This window comes from Lupinus angustifolius, chromosome LG05 (genome assembly GCF_001865875.1).
Source record: "Lupinus angustifolius cultivar Tanjil chromosome LG05, LupAngTanjil_v1.0, whole genome shotgun sequence".
NCBI lineage: Eukaryota > Viridiplantae > Streptophyta > Magnoliopsida > Fabales > Fabaceae > Lupinus > Lupinus angustifolius.
This window is the reverse complement of record NC_032013.1, coordinates 7,013,571-7,040,953: the sequence shown is the minus strand read 5'-3', so window position 1 is coordinate 7,040,953 and position 27,383 is coordinate 7,013,571. Positions and strand designations below refer to the sequence as shown.

At 35.2% G+C, this 27,383-nt stretch overlaps 1 protein-coding gene across 1 annotated transcript in view; it reads right to left on the bottom strand.

Annotated features, from left to right (window-relative positions):
• Positions 1-3,435, bottom strand: part of LOC109346954 (mitochondrial import inner membrane translocase subunit TIM44-2-like) — an 11,960-nt gene extending 8,525 nt beyond the window's left edge. The window contains exons 1-3 of the mRNA XM_019586695.1: positions 3,266-3,435; positions 3,104-3,170; positions 2,039-2,062 (exon numbers count right to left, since the gene is read on the bottom strand). Coding sequence (XP_019442240.1) covers positions 2,039-2,062; positions 3,104-3,170; positions 3,266-3,396 — 222 coding nt within the window. The 5' untranslated portion in view covers positions 3,397-3,435. The remainder of the gene's footprint in view (positions 1-2,038; positions 2,063-3,103; positions 3,171-3,265) is intronic.

Below are 27,383 nucleotides of genomic sequence, written 5' to 3'. Positions count from 1 at the left end.
TATATCTATACTGTCTTCCTCCCTACGTTCCTCGTCTTCCTCCTCTTCTTCCAAAATAAGCATTTGAAATTGCCTATTTTTACACCGATGGTCTCTAGTAAAAGGCTCATCACAACGAAAACATAGCCCTTTTTCCCGCCTTTCCCTCACCTCAGCGCTGGTCAAATGTTTGAACTCTCCCCTTCTCGGTGGAACCACTTCGCTGACGGGTTTCGGTGCTGACTGCACAACTGTGTTACTCGCCCCGAAACTGTTCTGCCTTCCATCCCTCATCGGCTTCGATTCCACGGTTACTGTTCTGGAATAGGGGTTTGCCCTCTGATTTCCTCCATTCAGGCTTGCATAACCAAACGAGCCCTTCCTACTCAAAATGACATTCTTCTTCTCAATTAGTAGCACCTTCTGGATCACATCGGATAAGGATTGTAACTCATACAACTTCACCTCGGCTCGAAGCTCTTCCTTCAACCCATTCAGAAATATCCCCCTGGTGAACTCGGGATCGATGCTTCTCAAGGCCCCAACAAACTTCTCAAAATCCTCAACAAATTCCTCAACGGATCCGGTTTGTTTGAGGGCTAATAACTGCTCAAACGGATTCTGAATCATCGACGGTTGGAATCTTCGAACCACTGCAATCTTGAATCCTTCCCAATTCGGTCTCGAGTTGCATTTTTCCCACCAATGGTACCAACTCAATGCCTTCCCTTCGAGTGCCATAACTATGGCCTGCATTTTCTCCCCTTCTGTAAGTTCCTTCAATTGGAAGTACCTTTCTAGTCGGTGAGTCCATCCATACGCGTCTTCATCGGAGAAGATTGAAATTTCCAATTTCCTCCATGTATCTCGCCTAAACTCTCCCCCACCGTGAATGCCTTCTCGGAAGTCATTTCTGCCTCGGTTACCTCCTTAGAACTCATTCCCATCTTGAACCTCTGCTTGAAACTCCTCACCACCGCAGAAACCACCACGAAACTCATTCCCGTTCTGCCCCCTGCACGGAACTCCTCACCGCCACGGAGACCACCACGAAACTCATTCCCGTTCTGCCCCCCTGCACGGAACTCCTCACCACCACGGAGACCACCACGAAACTCACCTTCTGTGTGAAGCTCTCTTCTACGACGAGCTCCATTGCCATGGGTGTTGTCATTTTCGTCGTGAAGTTCTCCACGAAAATCACCTCCCTTGAACTCGTCTTCCCGAGGAACTTCTCTTCTCCGACGAACTCCATCACCACGGGAGTCGTCCCTACCACCGTAAATGTCCCCTCGTGATTCTGCTATTCCTCGGAACTCCCTTCCTCGACGAACTTCATTGTCACGAGATTCTCCTCTGTTTCGCGCATCTCGCCTTAATCCTTCACGGTTTTTTCTCTCGTTGCTATCGCGATGGATTCCGCCGTTCACAAATCTCGTGGCGTCGCCGCCGTGTTCTGCTTCTGCACTGAAAACATATCGGTCCATTTTCGCGGTCATTTCCGCCATTTGTTCCTCATGCTTCTTCACCAACGATTCTGCCAATTCCAATCTCATTCTCATCTCTTCCCTTTCTTGTTCCCAATCCTCTCCAGAACGTGACATACTTGGAGTCTTCATGAATATTCGGCGAAACAACAGCGATTTTCAGGGCACCGGAATCGGTGCTCTGATACCAGTGATAACACAGGCACAAAATTATAGAAAAGAAGAAGAAAGTTTCACAATCCATTCAGAATCAATTCGATTCCGAATACTAATACCTCGTTTATTGCTTGAAGAATGGAGAAGATTACAAGATGAACCTTAATTGATTCCCCGAATCAATTGCATGTTACAAGATTAATTCCCTGAATTAATCCCTCTCCTCTACTCAATTCTCACTTACTCCCTACAATAACCCCCTATCACCTATTTATACTTTCTGCCCAAACTCCCTACACTGCTTCGACAGTTACAGAAAACTGCTTTGGCAGTTATAGCTGCCACCTCACGCTGCCACGTGGCCTCCTCTGATACACCCTAGTGATGGATGGTCTCCCTTGCATCCTATCAGAAATCTTCTGTTTTACATTGTGAGAAACCTGCAAAGGTGTATTTACTAATCAGATTTCAGGAAGCATGTTAGATTATTAAGAATAAATAAGGGGCCCCAAAATATAGATGCCTCTCATTTCTATGCCTTAAAAGAATTTTATGACTATTTTATGGCTCTCTCTAAAGACATTTTGTGTCACTTTTATGGCTTTGTTTCCAAGCATCCAATGCTTCATATCCAAGATACCAAGACTTTGCTTGCCTATAAAAGGACACATATAGAGAGCTTCAAAATCATCTTCACAACACACAACATCTCTTTCATTTACACATATATTGTGAGTGCATTCTTGGTGAGAATTCTTGTTCCATTTGAGAGAGTATTTGTGAGAAAAAATATTGTCATTTGTCCTCATCATTATAAGAGGATTTCTTGTACTCTTCTTTTTTACATAGTGGAATTTTGCTCTTGATCGCCCGTGGTTTTTTTCCCTCTCACACTGAGGGGTTTTTCCACGTTAAATCTTGTGTGTTATTTTCTTTATCCTTTACTTGCTTCTCTTTTGTTCTCAATTGATTCAATTCCGTAGTTCCGCATTGTGCTCTATCCTCAACAACATCAAAAACTTCTGCTGAATAAACAAGGGAATAACATGTAAATAATTTGAAATCCTTAGCATACGGCTCTTTACCAACAGAAAATGCAAGCTAAATTTGCATATAGATAAGTACAACATCACATTAGGCTTTTTACACAGACACATGTCATCCAATGGCTTTGCACGCTAGTTGTATACCCAAGAGTTGTTTAGCATGTCATAAGTTATATGTTTTCTTTCAGACAACTAAAACAGCATTTGGAAGACAAGTCAAAAGAGGATGAAACAGAACATATGGGCTTTATTCTATAATATTTCATGTACTTCCTAAATAGAACAACACATGACATGTGATTAAAAAGTGAGACATTTGGATAACACCAAAGAGAACAGCACATCTTGTTCCATTGTGTTCATTCCACGTGGCAAATGCTATCTAATTTTCCACCCTGACCAAAAGCAGAAGTTAAAGATGAACATTGATTATACCTTTTTGGCAGCAGCTTCAGCTTCATCTGCCTGTTTGGACAGCAACTCTTCAGCTTTCTGTTTTTTTCTGCATCAGGCATTTCAGCATCTCAGGCCCTCCATTGAAGAATAGCGACTAACAAGTTTAATGGTACATCATGGTCAGCACAACACAATACTTACCTTTGTAACTTTTCTTTCAGCTCTTCAGTTTTTCCCCTAAACTCTTTCATGGACTTGTCGAATTCTAGGTTTCTGCAACATATCAACACATGCACAAAACAATAACACCCATAAGCAGTGTATAAGTGCATCAATTAAGATATAAAAATAACTACAACCTTTCGAGCAATATTATGTAAATATAACTACGAAAGACATTCAAAATATTATTAGCCCTGTACTAATTATAACTCCAGTAGCTACTCCATTTGTTCAGAATCGGTAATCAAAATGGTCGGGGAATGACCACGTGTTGCAAAGTAGGGACAGTTGCCCCCACCAGCATTTCAATTGTCTTATCTTATATATATTATTTACTGCATTTGTTTAAAGAGAGTGACTCTCGGCATAAGTAAGGTTGTTTGGATTGTGACCGGGAGGTCATGGGTTCAAAACTTTTCAAATCTTGGAAACATCATCTTCACTTGTAACTTATAAGAGTAAAGTTGCATACATCTACCTTCCTTGAACCCCACTAGGTATGCCTTGAGCACCGGACCGCCCTATCTATCTATTCTTTCAGAACAAATAATCAAAATAGCAAGGGGTGTACAATTGTCTTCCCATCTAATGAAATTTCATTATTTATCCAAAAATAATAATGGTCAGGTACGGAACGGCTGCAGTTGCTCCCTCAGTCCCACCAGCAATTCAACATTTTTTATCCTATATGTATTCTCCCCTGCCCCAATAATTGACAATATTACTTCTAGTATCACTGCTACACTATTGTAATAACTTTGAAACAAACATATGTTGCATGTAAAAAAGTTGTCTCCTCCATGTAAGACATGTGTGGCTTCCCCCACCTAAGAGCCAGCCTAGGCCCTCGAGATACACCCTTCCTTGGATAAAAAGGAAAAGAAATACAAACAAGAAGAGATGGCTATTACGTCAAGACATCCTTGACCCTGAAACTAATGAATTTCAAGAATATCCACTGCTCGAGCTAGATCCATCATTGAATCTATTTAAGTGAGAAATCTTCAGCTTAATTGTTTTTAGTTCAAGATGCCATTGCATATGGCCAACTCAGTAGAGCTACGAAAACTGAGAACATTACGCTTGAATTTCACCCTACTTGAACAGCTAGAAAGGCTCTTAACACAAATACGAAAAACATAATCAGTAGTAGAGATAGAGATTTACATCTGTTGCACAGTCCACCACTGAAAATACATGCATGTCTAGTACACGAGGCTCCCACCAGGTGGAGCCTAGAGAGGTTACATGCATGACATGATAAATGGGGATACAACATGAAAAAGGTGGCCTAGTGTATGAGGCTCCCATTGTGACATAATACATGGGATGCAACAAAAAAAAATGGGGTCTAGTGTATGAGGCTTCAACTTACTTAGTGTGATATGGGGAGGATAAATATACGCAGTTTTAGCCTCACAAGCAAAGAGATTGTTTTCAGGATTTGAACTTATAACCTTCAAGTCACTAGACAACTAATCTTACTATTACATTAACACTCATCCTCTACATGGGGATACAACAATTTAAAAAGAAAAATTACAAGGCATGATACGATACAAGATATAAAATTAGCATAAAACTCAAAGCTTAAATAAAAACAATGGAATAACATTTTTGAAGTTTGTATGAGTCATTGTAAACATAGCAAAATGCTATTTTTTTTATCTAAATATTTTGATATTTCCATATGGACAATGAGCTTTAGCGCAATAGTAAGATTACTTGCTTTCGGTGGTAAGACTACTTACATCTATCCTTATGTTCAATTTTGAAGTTTTAATGTAATGTATGATTATTAATATGCTTGTTTGGCAAGAAAGGAAGGAAGGAATTGGAGAAGAAGCAAGCAACTATTGGTTTGGGCTTTTGTGGGTCTAGGTTTAATCAATTCAAGCCCACAGTGAATTTTCTTTTATCCTCACTCTTTTGTAAGAAATTAATTCATTTTAGGTTCGTGATTGCCCCTTTCAATAAATGTTGTCTCTAGGAATTGAACTATCGACCTTGTGGATCAATTAAAACTTTACACCAATAAACCAACATCTTGTTGGTATACCCAAATTGCAATGGTTTCAAGCATAAATCCAAAAATATACCCAAAAAAGCATACTCCAGAAAATGATTAGAAAAGTTTGTTGGTTTTAAACATGAAACTACTTTCTCATTAACTTGATTATTTATTAAGTTTTTTATGAGATTAGAGGTGATTAACAACAATTTTGTGGATTAATTGATGGGGAGTTTTTATATTTTAACTAGAGGTCTCCAACTCATTTCTCTATAAATGTGATTGTGTTCGGTATAAAGAGTTTTATCATCTGAAATAAAGTGATATAGATATCATATTACTCGAATAAATTTTCTACATACTTATACAATCGATTTTCATATACACTAATGAAAATACTGTAATTGAAAACTATTTTCTAATGTTTTTGGCCATTCATATTGAATATTTGTTATATTTACCTTTTCTAGTTGACTCATGCGCTTCTTTCTTCTGAAAATGTTTAAAGCTTCCTTTCTTTAAGAATTTCCCGAATTTTCATACGAGAAGGCTCCATGTTTCATCATCAATATCCGAATCAGACTCATCATTTTCTTTCTCTTAATAGGTTGAGACGTTGTTGCTTTAAGAGATATGCCTTTCTTTTTGCGATCTGATTCCTCATGCATCGTCAAGCATCTAAGTTCCATCCCGTGCTCTTGAAGCTTTCCAAATAATGTTGCTAAAGGCATGGAGTCAAGATGTTTGAATTCCATGATAGCTATTACTTTAGGTTGCCATCTCTTGTCAAGACAACGCAAAACTTTATTAGTTAGTTCTCCTTTGGTAAAATTTTTATCTAGAGCAACTAAATGGTTTACTATGTGTGTGAATTGCTTTTGCATGTCGCCGATAGATTCACTCGACAACATACGAAAAAGCTCGTACTCATGTGTCAGGGCATTCATCCTGGCACGCTTGACTTCACTAGTGCCTTCGTGAGTCACTTATAAAGTGCCACACCTTTCTTAGGCACTTTGACACTGCGAAACCCAAAAGAATTCATCATATGATAGGGCCGATGTGATGATGTGTTTAGCATGTAGGTTGTATTGAACCTTTTTACGTTTATCATCGGTCCATAGACTCTTAGGCTTTTCTTTCGGTTCATCGTCCACTAAATGCATTGGGACGAAAGGCCCGTTGACTACAGATTCCCAAATATCCGAGTCAATGGCTTCAATGAATATCTTCATCCGGACCTTCCAGTAGGTGTATCTCTCGCCATTGAATACAGGAGGGCGGTTAATGGATGCGCCATCACCGCCAAAGGGGTTGGTGGAACCCATTTATTTTCCCTTAAGTATCACGCATATGCGATTGAGGTAACACATCGTACTAGCTCTAATATCACTTGTTAGGTATCAGTGGACAGAACACACCTAGAAGGGAGGGGGGTTGAATAGGTATTGCGGTTACCAATTACCGCTTTTTGTACCTAAGCCCTATTATGGAAAAAGCCCTAGTTAACCGATTAATACTCTGTCTTATTCGATTAACTCACAGAAAAAGTAAGTCGCGGAATTGCTTATTGCACAACCACTCACAGATAATCAGATACAGATAAAGCAAATATACTTGAACAAAATTAAACTCAATATGGCAAAGTTGCAGTATCCAAATTATCAACTAAAATTAGGCAATATTAGAACTTGAAACGTAAAGAGATTAAGGATAGAAAAAGCCTGAAACAAGGAATTTTATCCTGGTTCGTTTATGGGTCCATTTGCAAACTACATTCAGGCCTCCCCTTCTGATCTTGAGAGATTTTATTCACTAATATTGAAACTAATGTATTGTTACATGCACACTTCCCATACAAAAACTTAGATGCTCCCTTCTTGAATCCAAGAACCCACTTTCTTGGTTTGACTCACCTAATCGCCTAAGAAAACCTTTCTTACGATCTAGCCCCAACCAAGAAAACATTCTAAACTCAAGACCTATAAGTCTTGGTGAAGACTCACTGAGACTCTTAGGTGGTAAGACACCAAGAGAAGACTTCCCTTATTACAACACAATAACAACACAAAAACAGAGTATTATTAAACACAATGTAGCTCAAAATATCACAATTGAAACTTAGCTAAAAACTCTATACAAGAATCACAAGTAAACATGAATATGTTATGAGTTAATTGATGTGAAGAAATATAGAATTTCTATCCTAGAATTCTTCTAAAGAAATGCAAGAATCATGCAAGAAAAGATAGCAAAGGTTAACACATTAATCACATGCAATTTGGATGACAACTAAACTCTAAACATGATACTATCTCTCACTATCTCACAATGCATTTTACTCTACCTAAATGACACAAATGAGCATGAAAAATATGCAACTAGAAATTCTAAAACTAAATGATATGATATATGATGCAAGGCCTAAAAACACAGTTTTTATAGAAAACATTTCTGAGACCCAATTAATCGATTAAGTGCCCTTTTAATCGATTAACGGGCTGTTGAGAATAACTGTTTTCAGGTTTTCAGTTATCTGTTAAAATCGAATTCACGTTAATCGATTAACACCTTCTTTGATCGATTAATTGGCATATTTTTTAGCTAAATGATAGAATGGTAAATTACCTATATGTTATGCTTACCAATATACATGTTTTACCAATATATTATGCCTAAGATGCACAAATAACATGTATGATTAATGCATGAACATATAATAATCTAGATGCCACGTCTCATGTAAATGATTTCATTATTTTTAAGACTTGTGAGAATTGCACCTAGGTTTACCTAACCTAGACTCAATATCTAAGATACACATCTAAGACTCTAAAAGTACCTCTTGTAAGACCCTAGTCTAGATATGAGATCCTTGAGTCCATGACATGTTGATTTGTTGAGTCATCTTCAAGCTTTCAATAAATCCTTGTCTTCATCAAAACATAGGCAATCTAATAGTGCAACACTTTGACACTTTGCGTCATATGATGTAAAATAGAAAGTTTAAGCAATCATGCATACATATAGAGCATCTTATACTAGATCATGAATCATATTAGAAATAGAATGCATTCAACAAATATTCATTTTGAAGCATATTAGACATTTAGCATGTGAAGCACATAATAAGAGTTAGACGATTTTAATCAAGATATTTTCATAAAGGATTCCAAGTTCTCTTCGAAGAACATAGAAAGTATCTCGTGAGAGGGGCTTGGTGAAAATATCAGCTAATTGGTTAGTAGTTTTAACAAATTCAAGCACACAATCACCTTTTTGAACATGATCATGCAAGAAGTGATGTCTAATTTCTATATGCTTGGTTCTCAAATGCAAAACGGGATTCTTTGATAGGTTATGGCACTTGTATTATCGCATTTAATGGGTATCTTTTCTAGTTTAAGTCCAAAGTCCTTGATTTGATGCTTCATCCATAGGATATGAGTGCAACACACACCAGCGACAATGTATTCCGCTTCGGCAGTGGACAAAGCAACACATGCTTCCTTTTTACTATGCCATGCAACTAAGGAACTGCCTAGTAAGTGACAAGTCCCACTAGTGCTCTTCTGATCCAACTTATATCCAGCAAATTCAAAATCAGAATACCCAACCAATGATAATGAGGCATCCCTAGGATACCATAATCCCATATTTATTGTTCCTTTTAAATATCTCATGATGCATTTCACAGCACTATAATGTGAATCTTTAGGTAAAGCTTGAAATCTAGCACACATGCAAACACTAAACATAATATCGGGGCGACTCGTAGTCAAATATAATAAAGAGTCGATTATCCCTTGATACTTGGTTACCTCAATAGCTTTTCCCTTTTCGTCTTTGTCTAGATAGCCAGCGGACGCCATAGGTGTAGAAGCTTCTTTACATTTTTATATCGAACTTTTGTAGTAACTCCTTGCAGTACTTTGATTGATGAATGAAGCAAGCTCCTCTATAACTCGATTCTTCCTCTCAACAACTCCATTTTGCTAAGGGTACGAGGAGCCGAGAACTTTGTCGCAGAGTTGGCTGATACTCAATAGGTTGTGCTTCAGGCCTTCAACATATAGTACATTCTCGATCACTACCTGAGTTGAGTTGCCAATTGTCCCGGTACCAAGTATCTTTCCTTTGTTGTTGTCTCCATACGTGACAAACCCTTTTTCTTTAAATGATAGATCTAGGAATTTTGATCTATCTCGTGTCATATGTCTCGAGCATCCACTATCAAGATACCAATGTTGTCCATGTGCTCGTAGACATACCTGCAAAATAGATCACTTGCCATTTTCAGGTACCCAATTTATATTGGATCCTTTTCTGTTAGTAACCAGAGAGTTATCTCCCTTTTTCATCCAGACATATACACTACTAGGTATACCATACTTCCTGATATAGCAAGAGTAGAAAGTGTGGTCATGTGTACCACAATAGAAACATGTAGGAACTTTCTTATTACAAAATTTCTTATTAGGTTGAGTTACAGGTTTCCTATATGGTCTTCTCCTATGCATAGGGGGAATATATCTTAGTCCAGTATGGTCACCAACATTTCTAGTTTGACTAAGCATAGTGTCTAATTGATTTTAACTAACTTCCTATTAAATGTTTAGCTATAATTGATCATGATGACTGGTTGTGGCATAGGAGAATTGCTCATATTCATATGGATCATTTGAATAAACTAATTAAGAAAGATTTGGTTGTTGGTTTACCTATCATAAAGTTTGTTAAAGACAAACTCTATAGTTCTAGTCAAAATGGTAAACAAACAAAAACTTCTTACAAACCAAAGCATATGGTTTCTTATGATAGACCATTGCAGTTACTACACATGAACTTATTTGGCCCCTCTTAGACCAATAGGTTTGGTGGTAACTACTATGCTCTTGTGATAGTAGATGAGTTTTCAAGATAAACTAGAACTCTATTCTTGGTTCACAAGAATGAGGCATTTAATGTCTTTAGAAAATGTGCTGAGATAGTACAAAATGAAAAATCTTTCAAAATCGCTACTATAAGAAGTGATCATGAGGGAGAATTTCAAAATGCTTCTTTTGAGGAATTTAGTGATGATTTTGGTATCACTCACAATTTCTCTACTCCTAGAGCACCATAACAAAATGGTGTTGCAGAGAGAAATAATAGGTCTTTGGAGGAACTAGCCCATACCATATTGAATGAGACTAATCTCGCAAAGTACTTTTAGGCTGGTGTAGTTAGTACGACTTGCTATGTTTCCAATCGAGTTTTAATAAGACCAAATCTAAAGAAAACTCCTATGAACTCTTCAAAGGTAGAAAACCAAATATTTCTCACTTGCACATGTTCGGTTGTAAATGTTTTGTGCTTAACAATGGTAAGGATAATTTAGGTATGTTTGATTCAAAATCTGATAAAGGAATTATTTTTTGGCTATTCTCTTACACGCAAAGCTTTCAGTTTACTCAATAAGAGAATATTAGCCACGGAAGAATCCGTTCATGCAACTTTTGATGAGACTAATCCATCTATGGATGATAAGTCAATTGTTGATGATGATGAATTACCTAGTTATTCTTTAGAAAATTCCATTACTAAAACAACTACCATCATAGAGCAACTAAAAATAGATGATGCTCTTTGCCTTTACAAGAAGAGCATATTCAATCTGATTTACCTAAAGAATGGAGAAACCATCGATATCGTCCTATTGGTAACATCATTGGTGATATAAGTAAGGGATAACTCCACTCCCATAAAGTTGAGTGATGCTTATCTAAACATGGCATTTGTTTCTCAAGTTGAACCATCCAAGATTGATGATGCTATCGAGGATGAGCACTGGATTCTTGCTTGGCACGAAGAACTTAACCATTGAGAGAAATGAGGTTTGAAAACTTGTTCCTAGACCTTAGGATGGGCGTGTTATAGGAACTTGCTGCTTCTTTCGAAATAAGTCCGATGAAAAAGGTATTATTGAAAGAAATAAAGCAAGAATAGTGGCTAAAGGATACAACCAGGAAGAAAGTATAGACTTTGATGAAACCTTCACTCAAGTTGCTAGACTTGAAGCTATTAGGATATTGCTAACATATGCATATTCTTTGGACTTTTAGTTATATTAAATGGATATATTCAAGAAGAGGTGCATGTTGAACAACCATCGGGGTTCGAAGATTATAAACATCTCTCTCATGTCTATAAACTTAATAAAGCTCTCTGTGGATTAAAGCAAGCTCCATGTACATGGTATGACCATCTAACAAGCTTTTTACTTGGAAAAGGCTTTACGAAAGGAAAGGTTGACACTAAATTATTTCTAAGGAAAATAGATCATCATACTCTAATTGTTAAAATCTATTATGATGATATTATTTTCAGTTCTACTAATGATCTTTTGTGCAGTGATTTTGGAAAAAATGATTCAATGGGAGTTTGAGATGTCCATGATGGGAAAGTTGAATTACATTCTTGGACTACAAATAAAACAACCCAAGGATGGTATTTTTGTGAGTCAATCTAAATATTGCAGAGATTTGCTGATATGCTATGAAATGGATGACTGCAAACTAATTGCTACTCTTACGAGTTTTAGAACATACATTGTTACTGACAAAGCTATAAAATGTATCGATATCTCTAAGTATCAAGGTATGATCTGTTTCCTACTTTATCTTACTACAAGTAGACCTGACATCATGTTTAGTGTCTGTCTTTGTGCATGTTATCAATCAAAACCCAAAGAGTCACATCTTATTATCGTTAAAAGAATAATGAAATATCTTGAAGGCAGGCTTACTGTGGGACTATGGTATCCAAAAGGAAGTCTATGTGACTTGGTGGATACTCAGATTCAGATTTTGTTGGATGCAAAACTGAGAGAAAAAGTACAAGCGGTAGTTGTCATATTCTAGGAAATGTACTAGTCTTATGGTCTTGTAAGAAGCATGAATGTGTTGCTCTAAGTACTGTTGAGGAAGAATACTCAGCAGGAGGTAGTTATTGTGCCAAAGTGTTGTGTTTCAAACAACAATTACAAAAGTGTATGCATGTGGTATGACAATTGTGATACTTTTTAGTTGAAATCATATGACTCAAAAGTGATTGAGAGTGCAATCATATTCTACCATAAGGGTTTCAACCTTATTAAGGGCATGTTGAATGGAATTGTAGTAAATTGGACTCTCATGAGTGTACAAATGTGGTATGGCCATTATGATTCTCTGTAGTTGACATCATATGACTTAAAAGTGTTTTAGGGTATAATCCAATACTAGGAAAATGGTTTAAACCTTATTAAGGACATGTTGAATTGGATCATAGCCAATTGGACTTTCGTAAGTGTATGAACATAGTATGACAATTGTGATACTTTCTATTTTACATCATATGACTCAAAAATGTTTGAGAGTATAATATAATACTAGGAGAAGATTTTAAACCTTATTTGTTTTTGGTAATTGGGTTTAAACTGTATTAAGGATTTATTGAGTGTCAAAATGTCAAAGTGTTGCACTATCAGATTGCCTATGTTTTGATGAAGACAAGGATTTATTGAAAGCTTGAAGATGACTCAACAAATCAACATGCCATTGACTCAAGGATCTCATATCTAGACTAGGTTCTTACAAGAGTTACTTTTAGAGTCTTAGATGTGTGTCTTAGATATTGAGTCTAGGTTAGGTAAACCTAGGTGCAATTCTCACAAGTCTTAAAAATAATGAAATCATTTACATGAGACGTGTCATCTAGATTATTATATGTTCATGCATTAATCATACATGTTATTTGTGCATCTTAGGCATAATATATTGGTAAAACATGTATAGTTGATAAGCCTAACATATAGGTAGGTTACCATTCTATCATTTAGATGAAAAATATGTCAGTTAATGATTAAAGAAGGTGTTAATCGATTAACATGAATTCAGTTTTAACAGATAACTAAAAACCTGAAAATAGTTATTCTCAACAGCCCGTTAATCGATTAAAAGGGTACTTAATCGATTAATTGAGTCTTAGAAAGGTTTTCTATATAAACTGTGTTTTTAGGCCTTGTATCATATATCATATCATTCAGTTTTAGAATTGCTAGTTGCATATTTTTCGTGTTCATTTGTGTCATTTAGGCAGAGTGGAATGCATTGTGAGATAGTGAGAGATAGTATCATGTTTAGGGTTTAATTATCATCCAAATTGCATGTGATTAATGTGTTAACCATTGCTATATTTTCTTACATGATTCTTGAATTTCTTTAGAAGAATTCTAGGATAGAAATTCTCCTTTTTTGCACATCAATTAACTCATACATATTCATGTTTACTTGTGAGTCTTGTATAGGGTTTTTAGCTGAGTTTCAATTGTGATATTTTGAGATACATTGTGCTTGATAATACTATGTTTTTGTGTTGTAATAAGGGAAGTCGTCTCTTGGTGTCTTACCACCTAAGAGACTTAGTGAGTCTTCACCAAGACTTAGAGGTCTTGAGTTTAAAACGTTTTCTTGGTTGGGGCTAGATCGTAAGAAAGGTTTTCTTAGGCGATTAGGTGAGTCAAACCAAGAAAGTGGGTTCTTGGATTCAAGAAGGGAGCATCTAAGTTTTTGTATTGGAAGTGTGCATGTAACAATACATTCATTTCAATATTAGCGAAGAAAATCTCCCGAGATCAGAAGGGGAGGCCTGGATGTAGTTTGCAAGTGGACCCGCAAACAAACCAGGATAAAATTCCTTGTTGCAAGCTTTTTCTATCCTTAATCTCTTTACGTTTCAAGTTGTAATATTGCCTAATTTTAGCTGATAATTTGGATACTGTAACTTTACCGTATTGAGTTTAATTCTGTTAAAGTATATTTGCTTTATGTGTAATATTGCCTTATTTATAGAGTGTTAATCGATTAACTAGGGCTTTTCAAGAATAGAGATTCGGTGCAAAAAGCAATAATTGGTGACCACGACACCTATTCAACCCCCCCTTCTAGGTGTGTTATGTGCATTGTTACCTAACAAAATGGTACTCAATTCAACTCTCATATGTGTATGAATATGGTAAAATAATTGTGGTACTTTCTTTTGACATCATAGGACACAAAAGTGTTTCAGAAAGTGATATAATGGTAGGAAAAGGATATAAACCTTATTTAGGACATGTTGAACGGGATTGTAGTCAATTGTACTCTCATGGGTGTACGAATATGGTATGACCATTATGATTCTCTATAGTTGACATCTTATGACTCAGTATAATCCAATACTAGGAAAATGGTTTAAACCTTATTAAGGACATGTTGAATTGGATTATAGTCAATTGGACTTTCATAAGTGTTTGAACATAGTATGGCAATTGTGATACTTTCTAGTTTACATCATATGACTCAAAAGTGTTTGAGAGTGTAATATAATACTAGGAGAAGGTTTTAAACCTTATTTGTTTTTGGTAATTGAGTTTAAACTGTATTAAGGACATTTTGAATGGAATTGTAGTCAATTGAACTCTAATACATGTATGAACATGGTAAAACAATTGTGATACTTTCTAGTTAACATCATATGTCACAAAAGTGTTTCAAAAAGTGATCTAATGCTAGGAGAAGGATATAAACCTTATTGAGGACATGTTGAATGGGATTGTAGATAATTGGACTTTCATGAGTGTATGAACACAATATGACAATTGTGATACTTTCTAATTGACATCATATGACTGAAAAAGTGTTTTAGAGTGTAATACAATACTAGGAGAATGGTTTAAACCTTATTTCTTTTTCATAATTAAGTTTAAACCTTATTAAGGACATGTTGAATGGAATTTTAGTCAATTGGACTTTCATGGGTGTATAAACATGATATGACAATTGTGATACTTTCTAGTTGACATCATATGACTCAAAAGAGATTGATAGTGTAATCTAGTTCCATTGAAATGTGTAATACTAGTGCTATAAACCTCATAAAGAATCTACTGATGCATTCCCGAACTAAACATATTGAGATAAGACATCACTTCCTTAGGGACTATGTCCAAACGAACTATGTACTCTTTGAATTTATTGATACACATGACCATCTAGCAGACATCTTCACTAAACATTTGGTTAAAGAACCTTTTTATAAGATTAGATGAGAATTAGGCATACTTGATGAAGCTTACTTGTTCAAAACATATTTATATGATTATATGTCTGCTTCATTGTGTTTATCTGATGCCTACTTGTGCTTATACTTTTTTAATGTTGCTTAAATTATACACCTTTGGGGTACATAATTGATTACTACACTTGAGTGACCGATTGCTAGGCATTAGATAGCATGAAAGTTTCAAAAATTGGAGACTGTAAGCAATTATATCATTGAGTAACTGGTTGTTATGAAACAATGAAGAATGGTAATCGATTACACTAGAGAGTAATCGATTATACTCTATTGAATGTGTGAAAACTGGGCAATTTTACTTGATGTAACCGATTACTCTACAATGAGTAACCGATTACATTGCGTTGTATTTAAGGCAAGTTCCCCATTTTTCAAACTTCACCGTCCTCATTCAACCCTCTTCAAATCGTGGTAACTCCCACAACCTCCCTTTTCAACCATTTCGAGTGATTTTTGAGTCAATTCATATCACATTTTCAATTCTAAACACAACGCAACCATTTTTGTGTGTTTAGTGCTTAAAATAAAAGAATCCCAAATCTCTCAAAACCTAGATTTCAAAACTTATTTTTCATGGCTTCTACATAAAAAAAACCAAGAAACAACGTATCAATGTGACTTAGAGAAGGCAACCAACTTCTTCCGAGGCTAATCTATTGGATCTGGCACATCTTCTTGATAACGAGGAACAATGCAAAGTGTTCATAGAGCATTTTCTATAGAGACCCATCTTTGCTCCTAAGTTTGGTAAGTTACATTTTTCGAGTCTGATAATATCATTTTGCCCACCCTTCTTAGGCAACAAAACCTATTTGATTTCTATGAAATGCATTGTGCCTACTACCCTAAACTTGTGAGGGCATTTTGCTGCAACTTGACATTTAAGAAGAATAAAATCTTCACCTATGTCAAAGGCAAGTAAATTACCTTGGACTTCAGAACCTTGAGTTCCATTTGCGGTAACATACCATTCATATGAATAATAGTAGAGCTAGGCTTTCAATATGAATTAGAAGAGTATAACAAAAAGGATTTCTACTACTCTATGTGTAGAAAATCTAAGAGGGAAATTGAAATGGTAAGCAAAGGGCCATAGGTGAAAGTTTGGAAAACATAGATATTTTCTTTACTTGTATTCTAAACCTAAGAGACCACATTACTTTCTAAGTTATGTTATAGTTCCAAAATTTTCAAATCATTCAAAACTTAGTGATATGAAACTAAAACTAGTGTATGCTATTAATGATAATGTTCCAATTAAATGGACTTTGATGATAATGAGACAAATGTGGACTTTTAGAGATGATCGTCGACCCTTGCCTTATGTTCTCATCATAACTGCCATACTTGTGCATTGTGGTGTGTCTACAGTACTCGATACTCGGGATAATAAAATTGATGTGGATGTGATTCACAATATTGGATTCTTTCAAGATACCACCGATATGATTTACAAGCATCACATTGATCCTTAGACTACTCCTTTGGAAAATCCCTCTAATGACCCTCCTACACAACAACACTCTTCATTTCATGTTGACCCATCTTCATGTGGTTCCATGCCTTCCAAACAAATGGTCATGGATGAGTTATTCTTACATTGAGGCTACACCACCACAAGGATGGATGCTCTTGGTGATGTGAATAAGCAAGTCCAAGTAGAACTAAGACGATTGTCGAATCAATTGGATTATATGGATTTGGATGATGAGCGTGCTGAGCCAGAATCTTAGAGTAGTTATGTGAAGGATTTGCTTAGTTTGTCTCTTTTGATGTTGTTACTGTTGAACTTGATTCAATGTTATTTATTTTTCTTAACTTTTATTTACTTTATGTTATGTATGAACTGATTATGTGTTAATGTTTACAATGCTATGGTACTTTACAAAATTCGATCATCGTATGGCATTTTCCTTCTTTTTGATGATGTCGAAAAGGGGAGAAAAACTGGAGTTTGTGTTTTCTGTCTAAATCATTCCAGGTATATACTTAAAAACAAAGAAGGAGTATACAAGAGAGGGGTAGCATACAAGTCAAACATGTCAAAATCATTTGAAGTATGTTGATTTCAGAAAACTATATTTTCAAAACAATGTTGGTTTGTCATCATCAAAATGGGGGAGATTGTGAAGAAGATCTTGCTCCTGGCCTTGGCGCGATTTTGATGAAGACACCAAGATCACAAAAAGAAGAAAAAAGAAGAAGATTTGAAGAAAAAAAAGATCAAGCTTCAAGACAAATAGAGTCTAAGTCTTCAATATGTACTTACATTCTTTAACTCAAAGTATGTTTAGTAAACAATGCTCAAAAGGATGTTAATTTTTTTTTTAAAAATACTAAGTAATGAGTTACTTGATCTGAGTAACAAGTTACTAGACCTAGGTAATAGGTTACTTGAACTATGTAACAATGAGTAACATGTTACTAGGACTACATAACAGGTTATTGGGACTACATAAGAGGTTACTTGACAGGGTAAATAGTTTCCCAACAAAAATTACACAGTGTAACCGATTATTGTAAACAAGTTACCGATTATTGTTCAATAGAAAGTTTGGGTAATCGATTACACGAAGGTGTAACCAATTATACAGAGCAGTTAAACCAAATTTTCAAATCCAAACTGAACAACATTCATCCAAACTTAATGGGTTTCATCCCAATTATGTCCCAACTTCATGGATGGGTATATTGGCTGGTTGTATGCCTATTTAAAAGCATTGAAACACCCATTTGAATACACGAATTTACCCCCAATTTTCACAAATTATTCTCTATATTTTCATGCAACTTTTGTTCTAAACTTTCAGATTATTCTAAAGTTGCTTTGAGTGCATGTTCCAAAGTTTTCCAAACTTAAACACTTCTAAGAGTATTGTATACTAAGTGTATTGAGAGCAAGAGGATTGAAAGTTAGAGAATTTTTATATCTTGTAAAGGCAATCCTTGCCCTAGAAATTTTATTCAATCTTGTTGTAAAATTTGTCATCACCAGGGTGTTGTGAGAAGCGGAAGACAATACTTGGGAAGGTTGTTTTCCAAGGGTATGAGTTATTAGTGAGTGTGTAAGGTACAAGGAGTCTCAAAGAGGGAAATTGTAATTACAACTCATAATCTCTAGTAAATAAATAACCTCTTGGTTAAAAGGCTCTTGAAACGATCTATCTTGGTAGGTGTTTGGCCTAAGCTCACGGGTGAGTAGAGCTCTTGAGAGTAAGCATCGGAAAAGTATTGAAATTAGATAAAAGAAGATGGAAAAGATTTGAGGTGAAGGCGCTGTTGAAAGCGTTATTCGGTGTTTATTTTAGTTGGGAGTTTTCTCCTCTCAACAAATCGTCCTGACAGCAGTGTCAATTTTTGAAAGATTAATACTCTCTTTTTCGTTATGTTTGCTTAAGTAAGAGAACTCGGTTTTATTCTTTGTTCGCCATCTCGGCTTTGTTGAAATAAATTCCAACGCCGGTATAATGGTTTCAAGAATATTCCAGTTACAACTTACTTTCTTAATAATCATGTGAATAAGTCATTAATTCTTTGCGCCATCTCGGCTTTGTTAGAATAAATTCCAATGCCGGTATAATGGTATCGAAGCAATTACCTATTACATGGCAAATTTACATTGGATTCCATAAAACCAAATGAATCTACTCTTAAACTAGACTATATTCGAGTAGTAAAGAAATGAGCACTTGGGCTAGGATGTTTGATTGCCACGGTTGGATAGTGATGAGCATGGGATTCCTTTCCTCCTTAAGTGCACGGCTCAACAATTAAGTCATATGATCAATGAGACTTGAAGACTCCTTATTGCCCACGACTAAGCTTTGATGAGCCCCATTGGATTCTTCTAATTTGGCACATGGCAATTGTTGTAGAAAAGCCTCCTTAATGCTCCTCGAGTACACTTGGACTTGGCATAGGATTCCTTTGCTAAGGAATGAAATTCCCACAACTAAGTGTTGATTAAGGATGCACTAAATCGCATAGAATGTCGTTGGTGCAATATGGTAGGCTACCAACGGCTAGGACATGTGCACAATGCACCATTAAGGTCTCAAACAACCATATGCTAATTTCACATGAGCATCTTTGCTCCAACTCTGAAATTAACTTAGGATTCCTCTGGATGAAATGTGCTCAGGTGGGTTTAGCTCCAACGGTCCAGACATGGTGTTTAAGCCTCATAAATGCTCCATTAAGCTCCTCCATGGTCATATTGTGATTTCCTTCGAGCAATCTCCCTCCAACGGCTACAATAGTATTTATTTACCATCCAAATAATATTAGACTAAGTTAGAATGAGTTTGGTTCACGAAAATTATAAGTTGGCCCAAGCATTAAAGTGTCGGTTACACTTTTAGGCTTGACTTAATCATCCACGAGTCATTTTTCATTCTGGTCAATTTTTATGAGCAGATTTATGACAAACATACTTGAATTAAATAAACTAAGTGTTGGACAAAAGTTAGCCCACATATTTATTATAAAATTTAAATTTGCTCAATACTAATTAAATTGGCTAGGCTTGACTCGGTCAGGCTACGCCCAGTGCCTGATGCGGCATGCAAGGTGCATGCGCTCGGTCAGATTTCATGGGCAGGCCAGTTTGGCCCAGCGCCTGGTGCAACGCTGGGTGCACCAGAGTCCCCAACTCGGTCAGAGTTGTCTCGGTCAAGAATTACGCCTGATGCGTCTGGCTCCATACTAGGACCATTTTTGGCGCCTAGGTCATACCCATGGTCTGCCTCATGCGCATGGCCTGGTCCATCCTTGGCTCGGTCAGAACCATGGACCAAGATGCTAGTGACCATCTTTAGACCCCCTTGGTCTATCTTTGGGTCACCATCATGGATCAACATTAAGAGTTGTCCAAGGGCATTTTGAGCCCTTTTTGCTCTAGCCCTAGTCATAGGACAACTTATGCCTTCAAGGCCATCAATATCAAAGTTAGGCTCTTTGAGATTCACATCACATCACCAGGGTGTTGTGAGAAGGGGAAGACAATACTTGGGAATGTTGTTTTCCAAGGGTATGAGTTATTAGTGATTGTGTAAGGTACAAGGAGTCTCAAAGAGGGAAATTGTAATTACAACTCATCTCTAGTAAATAAACCACTTCTACTTGAAGAGTACTAAACTTAGCCTTCGGTAAATAAGGTGATCCCGTATAAATATCTGTGTACTTTCTATCTTCTCTCCACTCTTACATTTTTGTTACAAGTTTTTCTTTGTGATTTTTATTGCAGTATTTCCGATGCAATACATTCTGATTTAATAAGCAGAAAAATTGTCCATTACTCTTAATATCTAATTCACCTCCTCTTATTTGTCATCTAATAATATTTACAATCATCTATAGTTGGTCTGATCTCACACGATTATGATGTCCCAAAAACATATCATCTTTAACATCAATATCTTCATGTTCTTGGTTATTAATATTATTGATGATTATTTTGTTAGTAAAAAGAAAAATTGACCATTTAATATCAGCTGGGTCACTAACATAAAACACTTGTTGATCTTGTGAAGCTAGAATAAATGACTCATCTTTATATGTTGACCTATTAAGATCTACCTGCATGAACCCTAACTCAAAAACTCGAAAGCCATTTTTGTTATCAACCCACATACAACAAAAACGGGCAACTGAAACATTGTGTAATCCAATTCCCATATTCGTTCAATGATCCGAAAGTATGACATATTCACATATATTGGGTTTCTATCTTTGACACGTTAATATGTAAAGTTCGAGCAACAATAATCACACCACTATTTTGCAATTTACTTTGATCATCTTCTTTTTTGTATAAAATTTGAACCCATTAATTAGGTTTCCAATGTAGGATAAGACATGAATACTTGGACCATTGTCTAACAATTTCAATCTTTCGAAAAACGAATGTGCATTTATATTTAACTCCTCAACAATGTGATCTCTTAGCCATTTTATGAAACAATAATTATGCTATTTGGAAATTCAATTTTCATTATTAATTGGGTTAGAATTCCTAAGCATCTCCTTGTGTCTTTCAACATATGGCTCAACCTCGTCAGCTTTATGCAAAACATATAAGTATGCCTTCTCTAATTCAATTCTTGTTATATTTAATATTGGTTTCCTAGTAATCCCTTCACCAAATGTTCTTTTTGTATACCGAAGCTTTGGAATGCTTATGAAATCAACATCGACAAGGTATCTAGTACAAAATTCAAGAGCTTCTTCAACAATATATTGCTCAACAATACAACCCTCTAGTCTTGTTCCTTTCTTCACATACCTTTTTAATGGGCTCATTTAATGCTCAAAATGGTACATCAATGTCATATAAGAAAGACTACATAGTTAGTTGTGTCTCTCGAATGAGATGAATTCTTAGATGGATCATTATGTCAAAAAAGAAGGTGGGAAATACATATCAAGCTCAAAAAAAGTGAAAATAATTTGTATTTGTAATGCAAGTAATTTGCTCGATTCAATCACTTTGCTACAAATAGGCCTTAAATAAGAAGTATAACATAGTTATGGTTCATCGCACGTTTTTAGGTAGAAAGGATTGTGTGCCAATGGGCAAGACATGCTCCATGAGTACATGACAATCATAAAACTTAAAACTTTTTTACTTGAGGTCTTTTATTGATACAAGATTCCGAATTTTGGAAGAGTAACCATGTGGTAATTTAACACCATGAATAAATTTAAAAAATTCTATTTTCTCATTCCTCGAGAAAGTATAAGCTACCGGAGGTAGATATGTACGTTTTCTCTTCATTATCGACCCCAATTCCTTTCTTCTTTCAATACTAAGTCCAATCTTGCATTCAAGCCATCTTTCGGCTTACCAGGAACATTGATCAAGGTACCAAGGAGACTTTCAAATACATTTTTTCAATATGTATAACATCAAGAAAATGTCTTACATATAATGAGCTTTAATATGGCAATTCAAAGAACATTGACCTTTTCTTCCACCCATTTGTGACCATTTATCCTGTAAAAGGTTTACCAATGGTATTATTCAAATCCTTTAGCTTTCAAAATAATTGGCCACCCGTCAACGACAAAGGAGCATGACCTTGCTGATGGTTTCCATCGAATGTGTTTCTCCATCATCGATAGTGATGAACTAAATGCAGAAATCTATGATGGCCAATGAATACATTCTTCTTATAGTGTTCCAACCTCATTGAATGAGTATTTTCTTCATACACATGACATGCAAAATGCCATTTTTTACTATATCCTGACAGATTACCATATGTCGGAAAATCACTAATTATGCTAAATAACAACAACGCCCTCCTCCTTGGAGGTTCTGAAGGGCCTTTATTACAACCCATCTTTATTGCCACAAGCAGTGCGCCAACACAACACTTTAATGCTCCACCACTCATTCAAAATTTGGGGAAAGCTCCAAAATTAATCCCATTACCCATTGTGGCAAGCTGGACTCCACCAATTAATGACTGGTCGACAAACCCATGTGATGACTCTTCATTTCTGCCTATGGTTTCTAGCCAAACAACATTCCATGAGGACATGGAATTTCTTCATGGCCTGGGTGATGATAGAGACCCAAATTGAATGGATAATGAGGAAGAACCATCTAGGCCCATATTGGTTAGGCAAAAATCCATGTGGCAATATCATTATGTTTTGAAATATTAAATATGTAATTTTATTTCCTTTTAACACTAAATGAGTTTGCAATCAGCCCAAGTCCAATAAGGTAACCCTAATTTTTCTATCTTCTGTATTTATCACCATCATCTTGTCATATGGAGGCTATGAATGAAGATATTTCCCTTTTAATTTATGTTCTAACTTCTTAATTCTGCAATTTCTAGCAATTATCTAGTTATACCCTATCATATACTCCCTTTTAATATAACATTGTTCAAATTGTTCACAACACAGATGACTTGAACAACTTGGTCATTCTCCAATTAGATAGATAGTTTATCCTTCAAATAGATAGATGAATTGTTTGTATATTGATGACAATAGATATTCATACTTTTATTTTACTTCATTTATTTATATTTCTCTAGAGATAGATGTTTATTATCCACGGCACATGTAAAGAAATCAAAATTCAAACAAGTGAAATCATTTAATTAATAAAGCACAGATTGAAACAAGTAAAATCAAAAGATATTACTTGAATTCATTCGTTGGTACATGTGAATAAAATAAAGATTATTTTGTATTTGTTAGAGCATTGGGTGTTCCTATCATAAATACATTACTTATTAACAACTAGTTTATCTCAATATTATTAGGATAATGATATACTTTCATATCCATCTTGCAATGCAACTAGTTATCAATATACATAAGAACCATGGTGTGCACTTGGGTATACTCGGCATTATGTTTGGTTGATGGAGATATACTTACTATGGTATAGTAGCAGGTAACTTGAAAGGGAAAGAGAGATCACTAGTTTTGTTTTTTTTATTCCGTGATGATTTTGTTGAAAGATCAAAGTCGTGATATTTATTTCATTTAGGATTGAATTTAACTACATTTTGTTTTGCCCATATCTTTTGGGTGTATTCAAGTTTGACATGAGGAACTATAATTCCCTAAGGCTATGTTTAGTAGTTATGAAAGAAAGGGAATGAGATAGATTAATGAGTAAGGATTGGTGAGGAAGGGAATGTAATCATCTCCTTGTCTAGATATGAAATTTAGATGGTTGATGGATAAAGTAATAATAGTGTAAAAATATTTAATTATTTTCATTTTAAAAATACAATTAACAATGTAAAATGTACAAAAATTATAATTTTATAATTTTACTAAAAGCATGTATATATTTTTAAATTTTATCTCTAGAAACAAACCCCAAATTGGGAAACTATGAAATTAGGTACATGGAAGGTTTTAGAGGGCTCTAGAAACCTTTTAAAATCTCCCTCTCTCTTTAACTCAACTCCCAAACAAGGGAGAGGCTTTCCAAAGCCACTCGTTCCCCTCCAAAACCAAACTCCTAAATAAAGGCTAAGACTTTGTTTGGGAGATATATTTTAAAGGGGAGTGGAACAAGGGGATAGTTTAGGAAGGGATTCCTTTGTTTGGGAGTTGAGTTAAACAATGAGAGAGTTTTGAAGAAATTTTACAACCATCTGAACTCCTTAATTTATCAATTTTTAAAGTTCCCCATATTTGAGTTTTTGGGAGGAAATTAAAGCAAAATACCTAATTACCGTACTAATATGTTTTAGGATTAAATTAATGAAATATTAAATAAATAACGATATTATTTAATGAATGAATATAGAATATACCTAAACCAATCACATGAGAGAGTAAAAAAGAAAGGATGTCAGAGTTGAATTGTCAAAATGCTTAAAATTAACGAGGGGAAACTACACCAAATATAATTTAGGAATTCCTATTTGCTATTCTTGCAAATTAGCATTTTCCATAAATTTCATATACTAATTTTTATTTTTGTACATAAAACATTTTTGAATTTGCACATTTTTTAGGGAGGATATCAAACTCGTCCATGTGCTTTTGTATTATGTACTAGAGTGATAAAATATTTGAAATTGGTTTTAAAACGTGAAGTATTTTTAAAATATTGTTGTACATTATATAATATAGCATATTGTTGTATTTTTTAAAGGGAGACTAAAATAATATTTTTATATTATATTTGTCATTCATCCCTATTCTATCTAAATTTCACATTTCCAAATAAGGTAGTGATTTACTTTGATTTGTCTTATGTTCTTTTTCTTCCCTCCCCCTCCTTAACCATTGATTTTTCCCATTTCCTTTCCTTCATAACTCCCAGAAAAAGCCTTAGGCTTTGTTTGGGAGTCTTATATTGGAGGGGGAAGAGAAGAGATGACCTTGGAAGGTATCTACCTTGTTTGGGAGTTGAGAAAAAAAGGGAAATATTTTGAAGGTATCTCCCTCTACATGCCCTTTCTCATGATTCACTATGTCAGAGTTGTAGTTCAACGTGTATTTTTTATGTATAACAGTGCTTTCGAGCACTTTCTGTTTGTCCGCAGTAGTATATTTCATTATTAACAGTGCTTATACTACGCTTTTGTATTGCATATGTATAAGAGCGCATCGCACAAAAAACGATGTCATATACTTCATACATAAACATCGCAATATATAGGAATGATTAACAACGCTTAATCTTGTGATGTTGTATTGAATATATATAACTGTGCAAACTTGAAAAGCACTATTAAATTATTCATAAATTTTCTCAAACAATACCTTAATACAACAGCGCAACACGAAAAGAACGTTGTTTTATTAAGAATATACAACAACACAATCTATAAAAAGCGATGTTGATTTGTACACACTAATACCTGCATATATATTTATTAGCAGCACACACATTCTCAATAGTACAGACATTTATATATTTTCAACAACACAGACACATTAATACATGCCAGAAGATAGTTTTATTAACATCAATACAATACAAACTACAAACAATGAATATCATGCCAATTATGTTTTGGTAGAGTACATAATTACAAACAAAAACTTAAGCAAATTACAAACAAACAGAATTATGCAAATTACAAACAATCAAAATTAAGCTATAATTCTACAAAAACTATTTGCATATAATTTTTCCTTTTCTTTGATTGTTTTTGGCTTGTAAGACCATCATTGTTTGAAGAAACATATTGATTCATCCAAAGCCCTTCATCGCGATCATCTCTTGTATATAAATCATCATCCGTAGTTGGTCCCCTCTCACACGACTGATATGTCCAAAAAAAGGATCATCTTCATCAATATCTTCATATTCTTGACGATTATTTTGTTAGTTAAAAGAACAATGAACCATTTCATATCAGCTGGGTCACAAACATAGAATAATTATTGAGCCTGTAATGCTAGAATAAATGACTCATCTTTATATCATGGCCTATTAATATCCACCTGCATGAACCCTAACTCATCAACCTAGACACCATTGTTGATATCAACCCACATACAATAAAGAATTGGCATCTGAAGCATTATGTATTCCAAATCCCATATTTGTTCAAGCACCCCAAAGTATGACATTTTCGCATATATTGGGTTTCTATCTTTTGCACTTGACATGTGTAAAGTTCGAGCAACAAGAGTCACACCACTATTTTGCATTTTACTTTGATCATCTTATATTGTCGTATAAAATGTCAACTCATTAATTAGGTAACCAGTGTAGGATAAGACATGAATACTTGGACCATTGGTTAACCATTTCAATCTTTCGGAAACTGGATGTACATTTATATTCAACTCCTCATCAATATGATTTTTTAGCCACTTTCTGAAATACCGATTATGCTCTTCGGAAATCCAATTTTCATTCTTATTTGGGTAAGACTTCCTTAGCATCTCCTTGTGTCTTTCAACATATGGCTCAACCTCGTCGGCATTATGTAAAACATATAAGTGTGCTTGCTCCAATTCGGTTCTTGTTATAGTCAATATTTCACTCCTAGTAATACCATCACCAATTATTATTTTTTGCATACCGAGGCTTTGGAATGCCTAAAAGATCACCATCAGTAAGGTATCCGGTACAAAAATCAAGCACTTCTTTAACAACATATCACTGAACAATACAACCCTATAGTCTTGATCAGTTCTTCACATACCCTTTATTGTCTTCATATAACGCTGACGGGTACATCCATCTCATATAGGAAGGGCCACATAGTTGTGTCTCTCGAACAAGATGAATGTTTAGATGAACCATTATGTCAGAAAAAGAAGGTAAGAAATATGTTTCAAGCTCACACAGTCAAAATAATTTCTCTTTGCAATGTAGGTAATTTCTCAGGGTCAATCACTTTGCTACAAATTTCCTTGAAAAATAAGCATAACTTAGTTATGGTTCCTCAAACGTTTTTAGGTAGAATTGCTATATTCCAATGGACAAGAAATGCTCCA